The sequence below is a fragment of the Trichechus manatus genome, unplaced genomic scaffold (genome assembly GCF_000243295.1).
Source record: "Trichechus manatus latirostris isolate Lorelei unplaced genomic scaffold, TriManLat1.0 scaffold00101, whole genome shotgun sequence".
NCBI lineage: Eukaryota > Metazoa > Chordata > Mammalia > Sirenia > Trichechidae > Trichechus > Trichechus manatus.
In genome coordinates this window covers 3,722,110-3,738,872 of record NW_004444037.1, presented here as the reverse complement: position 1 = coordinate 3,738,872, position 16,763 = coordinate 3,722,110, and the positions used below count along the sequence as shown (strand labels likewise).

Genomic DNA, 16,763 nt, shown 5'->3' with positions numbered 1-16,763 from the left:
GGGATCAGTCCCTGGAGAAGGACATCATGCTTGGTAAAGTAGAGGGTCAGTGAAAAAGAGGAAGACCCTCAGAGAGATGGATTGACACAGTGGCTAAAACGATGGGCTCAAGCATAACAAGGATTGTGAGGATGGGCAGGACGGGGCATTGTTTCATTCTGTTGTACATAGGGTTGCTATGAGTTGGAATCAACTCGATGGCACCTAAGAGCAAGAACACTACCACCACACATACTGTAACTACACGCCCAAATGTCTGGGGCCTGGCATTCTCTGACATGGGTTGGTCACTATGTTCTCCGCCCACAGCCCCTGATTTGTAAAGACATCATTCTCCCCTGCCCCTTAGGCCTTGTGTCGTTTGTTCCAGGGTCTCCCTGTCCTTCTAGAAGAGTATTGATCTGATCTCTTCACTTTCTGAATCAGCACAGCAGCAAATAACTTCCTCCCTCCAACCTTCCCCTAGAAAAAGAAAAAGCAGCACCTTCTTCCCCCATGAAACTTGGCAGGCTGCCATACTACTCCTCTGGAAGTAGAATCTCAGTCTTAAGTCTTGGCATCATATGGTACCAAAGTGTTATCGGGTGGAAACCCCAGGTTCTTACTCAGCATGACTTGTATTGGCCAATAAACGAGAGACCGAGGTGGGAGAACAGGAAAGGCACCTTTATTTTGTTGCACAAGGAAGTGGAGTCAGTCGGAGCTGCTGCTGCCAAGACCCCTCACCATGGGCAAACAGGCGAGTTACTTTTAAAGGGGTTTACAAGTAAAGAGTTTATATAAGTTACATCAGCAACATTCTTAATCATACTATACAGGTGCAATGGGATGTACATACAACCTTCGAGCAAAGGCAGGATTGCTGGTGGGTGGCAGAGGGAACCAGCAAAGGAAAGGATTTTTCAATGCAACACTGTAGGGGAGGAAGCTAGGTAAAGAATACAGCACTGTGGGGGCTCTGTCTCACTCTGCCCATTTCTTTTTGGACATTGGTCATTCAAGACCAGTGTCCGTTTTGAAATACAGCCCGGCTCTGAATTGTTTAGCATATTTTCAGGAAAGGGTAAATATTGGACCTAGGTCTTTCATTGTGGCTACTGACCTCTTGTTGGTTTATAACTATCTGCTAAATATTAAAAGAAAAAGAGTGGCTTTTCTGCCCTGTTTATGTGAATGTCTCCCTAAAAGATTCTCTCTCTCTCCCCCTTTTTTTTTTTTCAGATTGTCTTAGCTATTGTCTTTATACCTCAGGGCCCAGTTGATGTGTCTTTATGAGTCTTTGTGAGTCTAGCTCCAGCTGGGTCACATTTATTATGTGCAAGGACTGGGAATAATGGCTCCAATATTATCTTCTAAATCATTCTTTTCTTTTGATCAGAGATTGGAGATTCTAATACCTGGACTTAGTCAAGCCCTTAGGTGGTGGCCATGGCAGGCTCTTTAAACTCATCTGGTTCTTCACCAGGATCTTAAGTAAGAGTGATGTCAATTGCGTCGTGGAAGTGAGCAGACTCAACGTACCATCAACATTTTAGCCTGAGGCCTTCTTTTGACCTTTTAGATGTGTAAGACAATAGAAGATGAATTTCATTATGCCTAATACTATCAGGATGCAGACTAAGAACATTACTATCCCTTGCCGTAGTAATTTAGCCCAAGTACTTATTCCTGATGGTGTTTCTAAGGGTGTTACAGTGTGTAACCAAGTATATTGCTGTCTAATTCTATGTATATCCTATTTTACATCTCCTGTGTTATTTATCCAAATGCAACAAGAGGTATTTGCTATAGCACAGACCACACTTTCTTGGGCTAATAAAAAAATCTAAGGCTATTTTGTTATGTCATCTTGGCTAATGAGGTCAGAGATTACTGTTGTGTTTTTGTCTCATTAGCAACTTCAGCTGTTATTTGTCCCATAATGATTGATGAATTTCTTAAAGATTTCTCCAATTCAGCTATACCATAGCTAGGAATTAAAGCTACCAACCATACCCTGAGTGTTGGACCAATGAGGTTTTTTTTGACTCTCATTTTACAGTGTGCAACAATTTAACGTTACCTTTTCAATAGTTACTAGCATCATTACTATGAATATCTAAAGGTAATCTTAAAATTCCCAAAGTGCATTGCCCATGCATTCACCAGGAATCTAAACAAGAGATTCCCCACAGAAACTCACTTTAGCTGGGAAGGACTAGAGGAAACAGAAGGTATGGAAAAATTCACATGTGACAAGCAGATTTTCATTAGAGAGTACATGATTAACAAGATAGTATAGGATGGACCTCTCCTATTGGAGATCTTCAGTTAATCTGTTTAAAACATACTAAGTGTTCTTCTCGTGGGCAAGCTGCCCCTCCTTGGTTTACCTATGAACAGTCATGGGTCACTTTCTCAGACACAGAAGTGTCACAAAACTGCTTTTAGGAGAGAAGAACTTGTAATTCAAGAGTTACAGTGTCTAAACCCATTAGTTACATAATTTAGGAGAAAGGAAAATGGTTTCTTTTATCCAGAAAGTAGAACCTTAAAACATTAGCAATATTCCCACATAAAACCCATACTTCCCTTGCATTTACTCAGTCTTATGTAGTTAATTTCTATTCCACATGGTTCTGGATCAGCCACAGTCTGTGAACTCGTCAGCTTTTGCATAGGAATTCTGGAAATTTTATTAATTCTAGTCACAGTCCGTTTCAAAAGTCCAGTATAGTCCATCTTATTGTTGAGATATTTTGGTCAAATGTTTTCAGCAAATCAGCAAAGTAAAAGCTTATCTGCAGATGACAAAACTTAATATGGCCATGATTAACTTATAAAAATAATCTCTTAATAGTGAAAGACCTGATAGAAATTAATTACAAGCACAACGTAAAAGCTAAATTAGTTTAAAAAAAAACTTCAGATAACAATATCTCTAAATATAACCATTAACAATATTTTTAAAGAGCTTCAGATATAATACATAATAATCTTGAGACATACCAGGATATACCAAGTCAGGATACACCAAGAATATACCAAGATTATCAAATCTTTAAATACCTGAATAGTGATAAAAGAAAATTTCATAGGTAAATGTGAATTCCCAGTCAAACCATTGGCTTTGATAAAGTTGCAATCAAGTTAGCTATTAAATAATAATAAAATTATGACATAATATTATGCATTTGCTGTCCAATATTAGGCGGAAATACTAACATATAAATTTTAACCCAAAGAGAATCAGGCGTTTCTCTTGATTTTGACAACACATTCCATGTAATTTATTAAATAAAACTTAAAAAAAAAATTTTTTTTATTGTACTTTAGATGAAGGTTTACAGAACAAATAGTTTCTCATTAAACAGTACACATATTGTTTTATGACATTGGTTATCAACCCAACAACATGTCAGCACTGTTCCTTCTTGACCTTGGGTTCCCTATTACCAGCTTTCCTGCCCCCTCGTGCCTTCTAGTCCTTGTCCCTGGGCTGTTGTGCCCCTTTAGTCTCATTTTGTTTTATGGGCTTGTCTAACCTTTGGCTGAAGGGTGAACCTCGGGAGTGACTTCATTACTGAGCTAAAAGGGTGTCCGGGGGCCATACTCTCGGGGTTTCTCCAGTCTCTGTCAGGCCAGTACGTCTGGTCTTTTTTTGTGAGTTAGAATTTTGTTCTACATTTTTCTCCAGCTCTGTTGTGATCACTGTCAGAGCAGTCAGTGGTGGTAGCCGGGCACCATCTAGTTGTACTGGACTCGTTACCGCAATAACGCGGATTGGAGCTGCCTGCCACAATAGCCAATTCTGAGACGGGTGAGATGAGCAGCAAGAGGTTTATTACATATCGATATATAGGAGACAGAGGGGAATAGATTCCTCTAAAAAACCCATCTCCCCCACTGGAGATCGGCTGAAGGCTTTTATAGGGACAGGATTATGTATCTTAGAAGTTTGTGTTAGTTTCCCCTTGAGGTGGCGATGTCTTAGATGAGTTAATCTTCTACTGGTATTCTTAGGGGTTATCTGGTGACATCCTTGGTGATTATCTGGTGACATCCTGGTTTTTTCTTGTCACAAGGTGGGTACTTTGTTTGGTTTTTATCCTTAGATCATTATCACTTGTTTCCCACCCTCCAAGGAGAAACATCGGTTAATCTTAAACCTTTTGTAGAGACTAGAGAAACAAGATCATGAGACAATGTGGCAGTTAGCAATGGGGAGTAAATAATAGTGAACCAGGCCTGTGCAGCCTCTTCCAGACTCAGTCTGGTAGATGCCATGGTAGTTGTGGTCCATTAGTCCTTTGGACTAATCTTTCCGTTGTATTTTGTTTTCTTCATTCTCCCTTGCTCCTGAAGGGGTGAGATCAGTGGAGTGTCTTAGATGGCTGCTCACAGGCTTTTAAGACCCCAGACGCTACTCACCAAGGTAGAATGTAGAACATTTTCTTTATAAATTATGTTATGCCAGTTCAGCTAGATGATCCCTGAGACCGTGGTCTCAAATAAAACTTTTTAGCACTTTTCTTTTCTAAAAGCTTTTTGTGGCTTTCCATGAAGTTTCAGAGTTGTCAGGAGTTTATTATAGATCACCGTCAAACAATATTTAAGTTATTTAATCAAAGATCTTAAAGCAAAAACCTTAGCTTTTTTTTTCTTTTTCAAAGCCATGTGGCTTGGTTTTCAACTCAGGAATCTTATTCTAATGACAGACTGAACCTTTGTCTTCTAATCAGATTACACAAAGAATAAATTAATCCTTCAACGAAAAAAATTTTATTATTTTAACTTCAAGAAACCCAATTCTTTGTTTTATATTTTATTTAACATGGACGCTCCTAAAATCTCATAAGTTAAACCATTAAACTTAAGTCAGACAGATAAAACTTTTGACCATATCAAGTAAATTTCTTTTTAATAAAACTCTTAAATGTTGTCTTTGTTGCATACCTCTTATAGTGCATCCCTTTAAATGGAAAAAATGAACTCACACATTAGCAGACCCAGATATACACATATATCTGTCCTTTCTCTTGTGACATAAAAAACAAAAGTATATAAGCTTAAATTATGACAATTATCTGCTAACTCAATTTAACATCGATAAGTTACATAAAAGGTCTTAGAAATTATTTTAAGCCTATATACCATAAAACAGAACTGTTGTTGAAAGAAAGTCTGTTTAAACATTCTAAGTTTTTGTTCCACTTTTACCATTTCCCATATTTTCCCAATCTAATTTTAGCCCTTAAAGATTTTATCAACTGGCTTTGGAAATCACAAAGTCTCTGCTCAAATGACCAATTCATTGATTTGGATATAACCTTAAAGTGTCTGGCTAGGGTTGGAAACATTTTCCCAGGCCATTTCAGTTGTGTCTCATTGTGATTTCTTTTTTGGCCTCTTAAAAGTTCCCCTACAATAGAGAGAACTTGTTTACAGTTCTTTTATGATTGGAATCCACCCAATTTCTGATAACTACAGTAAAGCAGCAGTTTTTCTTATCTTCTTTTTGTCTTAAAAGGGTCTCCTCCACCCAGTTGGAAAAGGTCTTTCAAAAGGCTTTCCTGGAGCTGTATGATCTTGCAGACTGGGCACTGGGGAACCCTGATGTTGTCCCACCCTCCCTATTTTTTGACTTATGGTAGAAGACAAGATTAGGCCATTCTGATTCATTTATATATCTTTAAATTGGTCTAGGCATTTTGAAAGGCTATCTACCCAGTAAACAGCAAAGCTCTTTATTAGCTTTGTAAATGAATCCATCAGTTCTTGGCTAGTGAGACTGGGGGCTGGGGAATGGTCACCTCAACTCATTTACATATGTTTAAATTGATCTAGGCATTTTGAAAGGCAAAAGATAACTAATTTCTTTCTGTTTTATTATTCTCTTGGAATGCAGTTTTGCTTTCTCTTTATCACAACCTTTTATCTACCCAGTAAATACCAAAGCCCTTTAGCAGGCTTACCTCCTTTTTCATACTCTGGAACTATTAGTTTTACTTTAAGACAAAGTTATCCTTTTACTTTAAACAAGACACATTTCACATATCTAGGTTAAGTTACTTAGGGAGGTTTTGCTTTTAAGATTGACTTAAACATAAACTTCTTCAATGTAGTCACTAAAAATCTAAATCGTAAGACAGACAGAAGACAGTTTTTCTTGGATGCGGAAAGAACTGAGGTTCTAAGACAGCCTTACAAAAAAACAGCAATTCTCAGCCATAGCTTCTAACCTGATACAAGACAAAAACTTAGACACAATGCTCTAGACCACAAGCAAGCTCTCAGAACAAAAGGAGGCATGTTGTAGGGGAAAAATACCACAAAGTTTAGTAAAATAAAAAGGAAGTTTTATTTGGCATATATTCAAAAGGACAAAAGTGGGAAGTGGACAACCATGCTGCTAGAGGCATGTCTACCCGAGTCCAAAGAATATTACAGAATAGGTAAGAGTGGGAAAACGGACAAGTGTGCTGCCACAACCATGTCTGCCCAAGTCCAAAGAATATTACAGAATAGGCAAGAATGGGAAAACGGACAAGTGTGCTGCCACAACCATGTCTGCCCAAGTCCAAAGAATATTACAGAATAGGCAAGAATGGGAAAATGGACAAGCATGCTGCCACAGCCATGTCTGTCCGAGTCCAAGGAAGGTTACAGACTCATGAGTATATATCAACATCACAAAATGGGTAGAATCATTGAAAGCATCACTTTTTCACTCATTGGCTAGAAATTGTAATCTTAGATTTTAAATCATCTTTCTTAACAATCATTGGTACGGGTTTCAGTAACGAAAGTCAGGGGGGTCTATATTGGTCCAACAAATTCCTATTCACTAAATGCTAATAGAAAAATCTAAGCGTGGAAAGTCTTTTGTGTTCTGTTTGATGGGATTTATGTGAAAGTTTCCCTAAAAAATATTTTCCAAGATTATCTTAGCTATTGTCTTTATACCTCAGGGCCCAGTTGATGTGTCACATTCTGTATGCTCAAAGGAGAGGGAATAGTAACTCCAATATTATTTCCTAAATCAGACAGAAAGACCCCATAAACTCACTGAACAATACCACACAAAACAAGGATATGGGGATTCTAGTTTCTTAAAGTGTATATAGCAATTTTTGGTAAGATCGACTCAATTCAACGGAAATAACAGGTTTCACTTACCAAATAACCTCAGATTCCTAATGCCCTAAAGGGTCAATTTCTCCCACTTCTTGAGACTCTTCTAAGGCCTTACCTAGGAATTACCCTGTCACTTACCAAATAACCTCAGATTCCTAATGCTCTCGATGGTCCGTTTCTCCCACTTCTTAGGACTCTTCTAAGGTCTTTCCTAGGCACTTACCAAACAACCTAGGTGCATTTCATGTCTCTCACAGAGCCATCGTTTGGGTCCCAGGGGAGATCGGCTTTCAGAACTGTTCCAGGGTCTCCAGAAATCTCTTGGTGGTGCCAGACATCAGGGCCGTTCTGTTTTCCGATGCCCCTCAGGAACCGAGCAGATGACTCCTGGCTGGCTTGCCAGAAATGTGACTGGGTGGAAACCCCAGATTCTTACTCAGCATGACTTGTATTGGCCAATAAACGAGAGACCAAGGTAGGAGAACAGGAAAGACACCTTTATTTCATTGTACAAGGAAATGGAGTCAGTCGGAGCTGCTGCCGCCAAGACTCCTCGCCAAGGGCGAGCAGGCAAGTTACTTTTAAAGGGGTTTACAAGCAGAGAGTTCATATAAGTTACGTCAGCAGCATTCTTAATCATACTACACAGGTCCAGTGGGGGTTACATACAACCTCCAAGCAAAAGCAGGATTCAAATGCAAAGCTGGGGGGAGGGGAGGGGGAGGGACCAACAAAGGAAATGATTTTTCAATCCAACACTGTAGGGGAGGAAGCCAGGTAAAGAATACAGCACTGTGGGGGCTGTGTTTCAAAAGAGCACAGCCCTTGTGACATGCTGCCAACTCATTAGTCATAAATGAAATGTACTGGGGTTATGGGGTCCAGTAAAAATGTGATAACCACAGAGTACTTGTGCATCACAAGCAATATTTTTTAGTTTATCAATTTCTTCTCAAAAATACTCAGATGTTCCGGAGCTAAGAAAAGGGTTGCAAAATTATCCTTAAATTAGTAAAATTTTAGGATTCAGACAATTGCCATGTACTGTGTCCTAATATATGTTATTTATTTGCGTGTCTGAAATCAGCATTTGACCTAAAACATTAGGTTCATTTAACCAATGAGGCCCAAAATGTTTCAGTCAACTCACTCATGTTTATTGTGCAGTGTGCTTCAGAGTTTAGGGTGTGTGTGTGTTGATGGTTCGAACCCACTGGCTGCTCCACAGGAGAATGATGTGCCAATCTGCTTTTGTAAAGATTGTAACCTTGGAAACCCAGTAGGGCAGTTCTACTCTGTTCTATAGGGTCGCAATGAATAGGAATCAACTTGGTGACAATGAGTTTAAGCCAGTTGTCATTGAGTCGATTCTAACTCATGGCAACTCCGTGTGTATCAGAGTAGAACTGTGCTCCATAGGGTTTCCAATGGCTGATTTTTTTCCAAAGTAGATCGCCAGGCCTTTCTTCCGAGGCATCTCTGGGTGAACTCGAACTTCCAACCTTTCGGTTAGCAGCTGAGTGTGTAAACCATTATTTGCACAATGTACCTAAAGAAACTAAAAGATATTTGAAAGAAGTAATGAAGGCAATATTTCCCAGAGTATGTTCAGAGGAACACTAGTTATGAGAGATGCCCTAGAAGCAAGCTTCCTTGATCAAACAAATTTGGAAACTCTGCATATTCTCTGCCTCTTTTGGAGAACAATATTAATATCAGCATACTTGAGACTCTGAAAGGTACCATTGTAAAAATATATACATATTTAAATTTTATTTTATGTGGATTCTCAAATGTACTGACCTTTGAATAAGAATGTGGTGATGACTTATAGAGGAGCCCTTGTGGCATAAAGGTTAAAGCGTTTTGGCTGCTAACCGAAAGGTCAGCTGAGCCTTTGGAACCCACCAGCCACTCTGCAGGAGAAAGATGTGGCAATCTGCTCCTGTAAAGGTTACAGCCTTTGAAACTTCATGGGGCGGTTCTACTCTGTCCTGTAGAGTCGCTATGAGTCGGAATCGACCCATTGGCAACGAGTTTTTAATGACTCACAGAGCAGGTTCTGAGAACCCAGGACTAAGATATTTAGGACGTTTAACATGAGCTGTCACAGGAAATATCTGCTTCTCATTTGGAAATGAACCATACAAATCCAGTGCAGAGGCATCATATGCATATATTACTTTAGGTTTAAAAAATGAAAATGTAAGAATTACATCCTTATGACAAATGGAAAATGAATCAGATTTGCTTGACTTACCCAGTGATTTTTAATTTTTAGAATCTTCTATATAAACTAGTAATTATGATGATGCAGCCATCAAATGGTGTGTAATTATATCTGTGAAATAATGGATAATGAGCACTTTTTTAAGTGAAAAAAAAAGTTCCCTTAAGTAATTAGTGACTGATGAAAATAATTCATTTTGATACTTAATGAAAATTATTGTGATCCCTGAAGCAGTGTATGTGCATATATAGGTTCTTTCATGTGAAGAATTATAACAGAAGAATGCTGAAATATTAATAAAATGTGGCACCCGCTGCCTTTCCTCCTATAAATTCAGTGTTAGAGCTTAAGATGACAAATTTAAAGAGGCTGGTAAACAGATGTTTCTTTCATAGCTAGCAGGAGATGATGGGATCAGGATTTGGGCCAAGTTCTCTTGTCTCTGGGGTCCACACACTTAACCCCTAATGAGCTGCAGTCAGTTAAAATCAAATTTGATAACAATGACGTTTCTTCCTTCTCCCACGAACTCTTCCCTTCTTCTCCTGACTGCCCAAAACACCCAAGAGAAGCAAATTTTGTGTTGTGAAATTCTAAAATGCAATCTTCAGTACTCTCATGTTTGGAGAATACTTTCCTAGACTATACCCCTTTTTATATGGCAGTTGTATTTTGCCATATTTTTCACATTAACATTTTAGAAGTGCTCTGTTTTATTACATTGTTAAAATTGCTTTGATTTTCTAGGCTCCATCTGTACAACAAAAATACCCACATTGAGCCACCCTTGGTGTTATTTGTCAAGAAAATAGCTGCTACTGATGACCATCTACTTAATTTGGTTGATTCCACGGAGGCAGACTGCTAATGCAGCCCCCAAATCATAAACTGATCATAAAATAGTTTACTTAGTGGATATTTATAGACACATGCTCCAATTTTCCTAATGGTTACTGTGGCATAGGATAGCAAGTGCATCATAAAATTTAGGTACTTGCTTTTTTGATGTGAGAGACCTTATATGAACTTTGAGAATAAAACTGAGGGATCAACTAAGTAAAACAGTAAAAATCCTTCTGTGATTTATAAAATTTCATTCCCTATGAATGTCACTTAATCCAGTTTTGCTGTCTAACTGTAAGGTGGGCCTAAATATAGTTACTGAGTCTTTTCATAATGTTAATCCTAGAAAATTAACCAATTACCACAAGCAGTCAGTAATAGTGATAATAAAACTTAAACTTTTAAATTTTATTTAAAATTTAAAGATGTTTCTGATGGGAAATTTGTTGTTAATTTTGGAAATGAGGAAGAGGGAAATATTTTTTTCAAAACTGAGATGTCACCAAAAACTAAGACTTTGGAGCAAATTCTGAAGAAAGCTTCCGGGTTCTGGGGGTCCTCCTCTGGAGAGGGATTCTTATGTTTAGGACTTAGAATCTTTTTTATTCATGGTAGGGAGTATTATTGGTTGTTGCATGGACAATTCAGGTAGGTTTTACTGTTCTTTACCTTCCTGATAATCACTAAGGCATTGCTGAAACAGCGTTCCCCTGTAATTTATGTGAAGTGCTCTATCTGACATTTGGACTTTGACACATGTTCCAGGATAATGTATGTGTATTCATCGCAGTGCGTATCTACAGAAAATAGTGGCTATGACAATTAGTTTTAAATCGCTGGATGATCTCTCACAGTTAGCAATGAAAATTTTGATGGCCAATAGAAACTGCTCATTGGTATTCCCCCCACCCCCAGGCTGCACTCAGGGCACTTGCCATAACTTCTGTGCCTTAGGTATACCTCTGTTAACTCCTGCCAAGTTATTGCTCATATAATATACAGTCCTCCTGTACAGCACAAAGTGCTAGACTAACAGTGTCACAAGCAGTCTTCAAATAGACCAACTATATAGATGGCTAACCTGAACAAGGCCATTTTGTGCTTGCAGAAGTCCACCCAGGTCCATGTCCCAGCATCCTCTCCAAGGCTTTTTCCTACCCTCGTGTTTGTATTCAACTCCTTCCAGGTTCTGCTCATTTCCTGTTTCCCCCAACAGTATGGCCGAAAATATTTTATATGGTGGCTGGGACTATTCAGAGCACTGAGGTGATACAAGGGAACTCATCAACCTCCTTAGCTTACCACATGACCACGTCACCCTTTAGTTAAATACACAAGTAACTTGTCCACGAAATCTGTGCTTTAATTTATATTTAATTTTAGTTGACTCCCTTGGCTCCCTCTCAACTGAGCGTCACCAAATCCACCTTGACTTTAGGGCAGTGATGATTTTTTTTTCCTTGTTAATAAATTCTAATACAGTAAAACCTGTGAAAGCTGGAATCTGTGTAAGGCAGAAACCTGTCAGAAGGAAAACTCAAATATTTTCCACTAACAGAAAGAGAGAAAGTGGTAAGACTGCACCCTGTCAAAGGTGGAAAACTTGTGAGACCCGGAAAAACAAGGCAGTCCCATCAAGTTCTGGCTCTCACAGGTTTCACTGTATAATCTAAAATACTCTGCTTGGCTTAAATGCTAGATATGTGGATTCAGGCTGGGGGTAATGATGTAATACAGTATTTTATGCAGATAACTCGAAGGTTCTACTTTTTTTCTCAGCTGTAGCAGGGGAGTCCTCCTCCCCAGGTATTTTTGTAATCACTCTATGCTAATTTTTTTTACAATAACATGAAAAAATATAATTAGCCTAGTACACTTCTGAAAATACCTCGAGGGGGGAGGGTGCAGTTGGCAAAAAAATAAAAAAACGTAGGACACATGTTATTTGTAAAAATACAGTCACTCATTATCTTACGATTTTGCTATGATCTTTTAGAATATTTCCGATTAGAACATTTTATTTGAATGACTAAGAATTTAGGGTTAGATATTTCTGCAGTGGGGAAAAGGCAATCAGTATAAAGGAAAGAGGAATTTTACCTTGAAATAAGTGAAAAATAGCACAAATCACTAATTCACCATTTGTTATGATGCCACCAAACCTAGAAGTCTGGTATCATTTATGTATTTTTTGCCTCTAGAGTCATAGAGAAAGTTTTAATTTATTTTATCAGTCAGTGCAAAAGACCAGTTACGGCAACATAATGATACCTGTGTTATCTTAATAGAATGTTTTTAAGCGGGCAAATTAACTTATTTTACATAAAGTAAGTTCTTTCAACACTTGTCTAATATTCTTTGATGGTCTTTAAAAACTCCTGATTATAATTTTTAAAAATCATCCCTTGGAGATGTTACTCATGGGAACTAAGAGCAGATGTCATGAAAATCTCTGGCCTGTACTCACTCCTAAACAAATAACCACTCAAAACAAAATAAACCTTCCAAGTTGTTGCTGTTTTCACCACTTTTAAATGATGTGATCTCAATTGTATTGCATGCTTCCTTGACTTTTTAAATAATACACAGTGAAAATAATTTGACTTTTCTGAGGCCTACATGCCTAGCTGGAGCCCTGGTGGCTCAATGGTTAAGTACTCGGCTGCTAGGGAGAGTTTAAGTGGTTCGAACCCACCAGCGGCTCCACAGGAGAAAAGACCTGGCCATCTGCTCCTATAAAGATTATAGCCTAGGAATCTTTATTCTATGGGACAGTTCTACTCTGTCCTGTAGGGTCGCTGTGAGTCGAAGGCATGCAACAACAACATGCCTGTCACTATGCATTATGTATAGAAGGCATCTGCTGTGTTGTCAACATTGTTTCCTTTTCAGTGTGGTGTAATACAGCATCGTCTCAGGACACCGCTGAAGTTTGAAGGTCTGTTTGCACCTATACTAACAATCCCAGACGTTTGTCTTTTTATAATGGGTAGTTATTCTGTCTGCTTCTTCACCATCTTACTCCACTGCTTAGGGAGGAGTGATATGAACCACTTCTTCCTCACTTCAATTTTTTTTTTTTTTGGTCAATTCTCAGTTAAGGGCAGAGCTGAAGACAGCCAGAGGGAATGAGATGACTAGCTTGTTACATCATCAACCTCATTTTTTACAGAGATTCCTCTGTAGACTCTGGCCTGCAGTGCCTCAGGCACTTGCTGCTCATCTGGGAGCTGGTGCTTCTGTGTTTTGTGCAGGTATTTTTCCATGCACATTGTGAGCTTTCATCTTTCCTTCTCCCTCAAAACTCCTGACTCCAGCTTCAAAAGTATGTTTCCCCACAGCACAGGCAAGTTATTTAATCTCTCTGCCTCAGGGTCCTCATCTGTAAAATGGAAATGTGAGTAGTGTCTACCTCATAAGGTTGTGGTGAGGATTAACTTGAGTTACTCTTCATAAAGTTCTTGGTACAGACCCCAGAAAACCAGTTACCGTCCAGTTGATTCCAACTCATGGCAACCCCATGTGTTGCAGAGTAGAACCGCATTCCATAGGGTTTTCATGGCTGTGATCTTTTGGAAGCAGATCACCAGACCTTTCTTCTGAAGTGCCTCTGGGTGGATTTGAACTGTCAACTTTTTGGTTAGTAGCCGAGAACTTAACATTTGTGCCACCCAGGGAGTCCTTGGTACATTTAAAAAAAAAGAAAGAAAGAAAAACCTGTTGCCATCGAATCAATTCCTACTCATGTGTTACAGAGTAGCACTGCTCCATAGGGTTTTCTGGGCTGTAATTTTTACAGAAGCAGATCACCAGGCCTTTCTTCTGCAGTGCCACTGGGTAGGATCGAACTGCCAATCTTTAGGTTAGTAGATGAGCACAAACTGTGCCACCTGGGGACCTTCTCTTGGTACATACTTACCCATTGCTGTCGAGTCAATTCTGACTCACAGTGACCCTATAAGACAGAGTAGGACTGCCCAGTAGGGTTTCCAAAGAGTGGCTGGTGGATTCGAGCTACCTACCTTTTGGTTAGCAGCCAAGCTCTTAACCACTGCACCACCAGGGCTCCTGGTACATAATAAAGGTTAAATAATTTTTTAAAAGGAGTAGGGTGTATCTGACCCATTGGATAAGTGTCTCTTTAAGCTTCTTGAAGAAAAAGGAAAAATCCAAGAAGATGCTTCTTCCAATAGAGGGAATTTATATCTGAAGGAGCAGAAGTGAAAGGTATTACCTAAATGGCTAAAGAAAATGCTGGCAACGAGCCTAGATCCTGACTAGATGAAGTAATATATGGCAAGGTGTTCATAGCAATTCCTTTGGGGCTGTTCATAGTAGATTTTAAAAGGAGACAAGAGAAATAAACTGGAAATATATGGGCATGGAGGGAATTGGGGGCAAAGCTTATGCCAAGAGTTAGCAGCTATCTTCTGTATTTAATAAAGACTAAACAAAATGATTCTCAAAGAGGATATATATTTTTACTTTTTTTTTTTTTTAAACACCTGTCTGACTTGCGTCTTTTTCTCAGTTCCTTCCGTGAAGAAGGGCGTTGACCACCTGCTTTGTTAAAGAAAGCAGGCGCCACCTTTGTGTGTGCAAGGCAGGGGGCCTGTGCTGACCATCCCAGTGCATGGAATTTCTTCGTTTTTGTCTCGATGTTTCTTTGGAGCCAGGGGGACAGAAGACGTACTGTGTCCTTGGCTTGTATTCTGCCTGACTGGACATGGGTGGCATCAGTGCTGGCCCTGGCTTCCCCAGCGTGGGGCTTGGTTGCCCATTCTGGCCAATAACTGCCCTTTGCCCCGGCTCCCTTGGCCCGAGGCAGCTCAGGTGTAATTTGCTCTCAGACTGTGAGGTGCAGCCCTGTTAAACTGCAGCATATGTTTATCTTGTAATTCACAGACAAGAAAAAGGGAGGCAAATTCCAGCCTTTTAAGAAGTTATTTGGCAAAAGGAAAAAGAAAGGCACTTCATTGTCCCCTGAGGAATCCGTGGGAAAGAAGAGTTACTCCCCCCAGAGTGTCAGCAATGGGACCTTCTCTTCGGATGAGGAAACCCTGGAGGACAATCTAAGGTAATAACTTACACTTTCTTTCCAGATCTTTAGTGGAGTCCCCGGGTGGGGCGTGGGATCCCAAAGGTGGGAGGTTCTGTTTTTGGTTTCCGCTGGCAGGAGCAGAATCACAAATGTGTTGCATCTCTAAAAGGTAGAAGATCTGGGGCTCGTTAGGGGCAATTGGTGCATTTTGTGTGGAGGGTCACCTTGGGAGTTAATAGGAGTCTGACTTCGTTTTCCGGAAGTGCACAGGGATCCAGGGACTCATTTCCCTGCCCTCCATGGTGGCAGAAGGCAGCAACTGACTGGTTTGGCTCCACAAGTTTCCTTGGATTGAAGACTGCTTCCCCATGTCCCATTGCTTGGCAAAGAGGAAAGGCAGTCATAGACTAGCGTTTACAGCCTGTGTTAAGGAAGCAGAGTGCTGAAGCACAGGGTGGTGTCCCTTCACTGGTATGAAAATTCCTAGGGCCAAGTTCATACCCCGGCCATATCTGGCAACTTCTGGAACCTGTCTGCAATCTGTCTGCAGTGGAGCTTTTAAAATGGGCCTCTTGTTTCCTATGCTTTTTCTTCCTTTCTCTTTTTTCCCTCTTAGAGCATAGGCACTAAATCTGGCTCTGCTTGTCAACAACTCAGAAAAGCAGGGTCAGGAGGTACCTGAGTGCTGGGAATTGAAATCTGGGTCAGAGATGCTTAAGCTTTTATACTGACAGCTTAAAAATCAGCTCCTCTGAGCCGCCTTTTCCGGCTACTGCATCTGATTTCTTTGCCCTTGCCTGTGTTCCGTAGTGCTGTGTGAGGGACTTGTCACTTTCTTTGGAAATTAGTGATTTACTTGTCTGTCTCTTTCACTAAACTGTCAGTTCCATGAAGTCAGGGGCCAGGTTTCGTTCGGCTTGGTATTAGGTGCTCAAAAAATGTTCCCTATGAATAAGTAGCACTGTATAAGTTATCTTCATACATGTTAAAAGAAGAGATGACACAATCTGTGATATCCCTGCTGTGTTTCTTGGACAAAGCCGAGAACATCCCCTGCTGTGTGTGTCAGGAAGTAAATTCTAATAGATGTCACTGGTGTGCCACAATTAGAAAACCCTCAGGCCAGCAGTACACACTAAGCTTCACAGTGCTCACTGAGAGCTATTTGTTAGTCCTAACTAATACTGACCCTTTTCTAGACAGGCTTGTATTTGTTTCCCATTGTCTTTACCCTTTAGGGTAAGAGAGCGATCAGATTTAACCGAAGGGAAGGATTTAACTGAAAGGAGAACACAGCTAGCATTGAACAAACCAGTTGTTGCAATGTCGGTACTAACATATAGTTGCATGTTGTCCAGTATGAATCAGTTTTGATTTCACTTCAGTTTCTTCAGTTGTAAAGTAGGAATATGAATGGTATCAGAATGAGGTGCAGCTACTAAAAAGTGACCAAGTAGCGGTTTAATCCACCACTCATCTCTCAGTTTGTCATGGTGGCTTGCATATTGCTGTGATGCTGGAAGCTATGCCACC

General features: G+C 39.8%; 1 protein-coding gene across 1 annotated transcript in view; it reads left to right on the top strand.

Moving 5' to 3' along the window:
* CRACD (capping protein inhibiting regulator of actin dynamics) overlaps nt 1–16,763 on the top strand; it is a 343,775-nt gene that overhangs the window by 247,351 nt on the left and 79,661 nt on the right. Inside the window, exons 6-7 of the mRNA XM_023737386.1 lie at nt 15,095–15,266; nt 16,469–16,559. Of these exons, the coding sequence (XP_023593154.1) occupies nt 15,095–15,266; nt 16,469–16,559 (263 nt within the window). The remainder of the gene's footprint in view (nt 1–15,094; nt 15,267–16,468; nt 16,560–16,763) is intronic.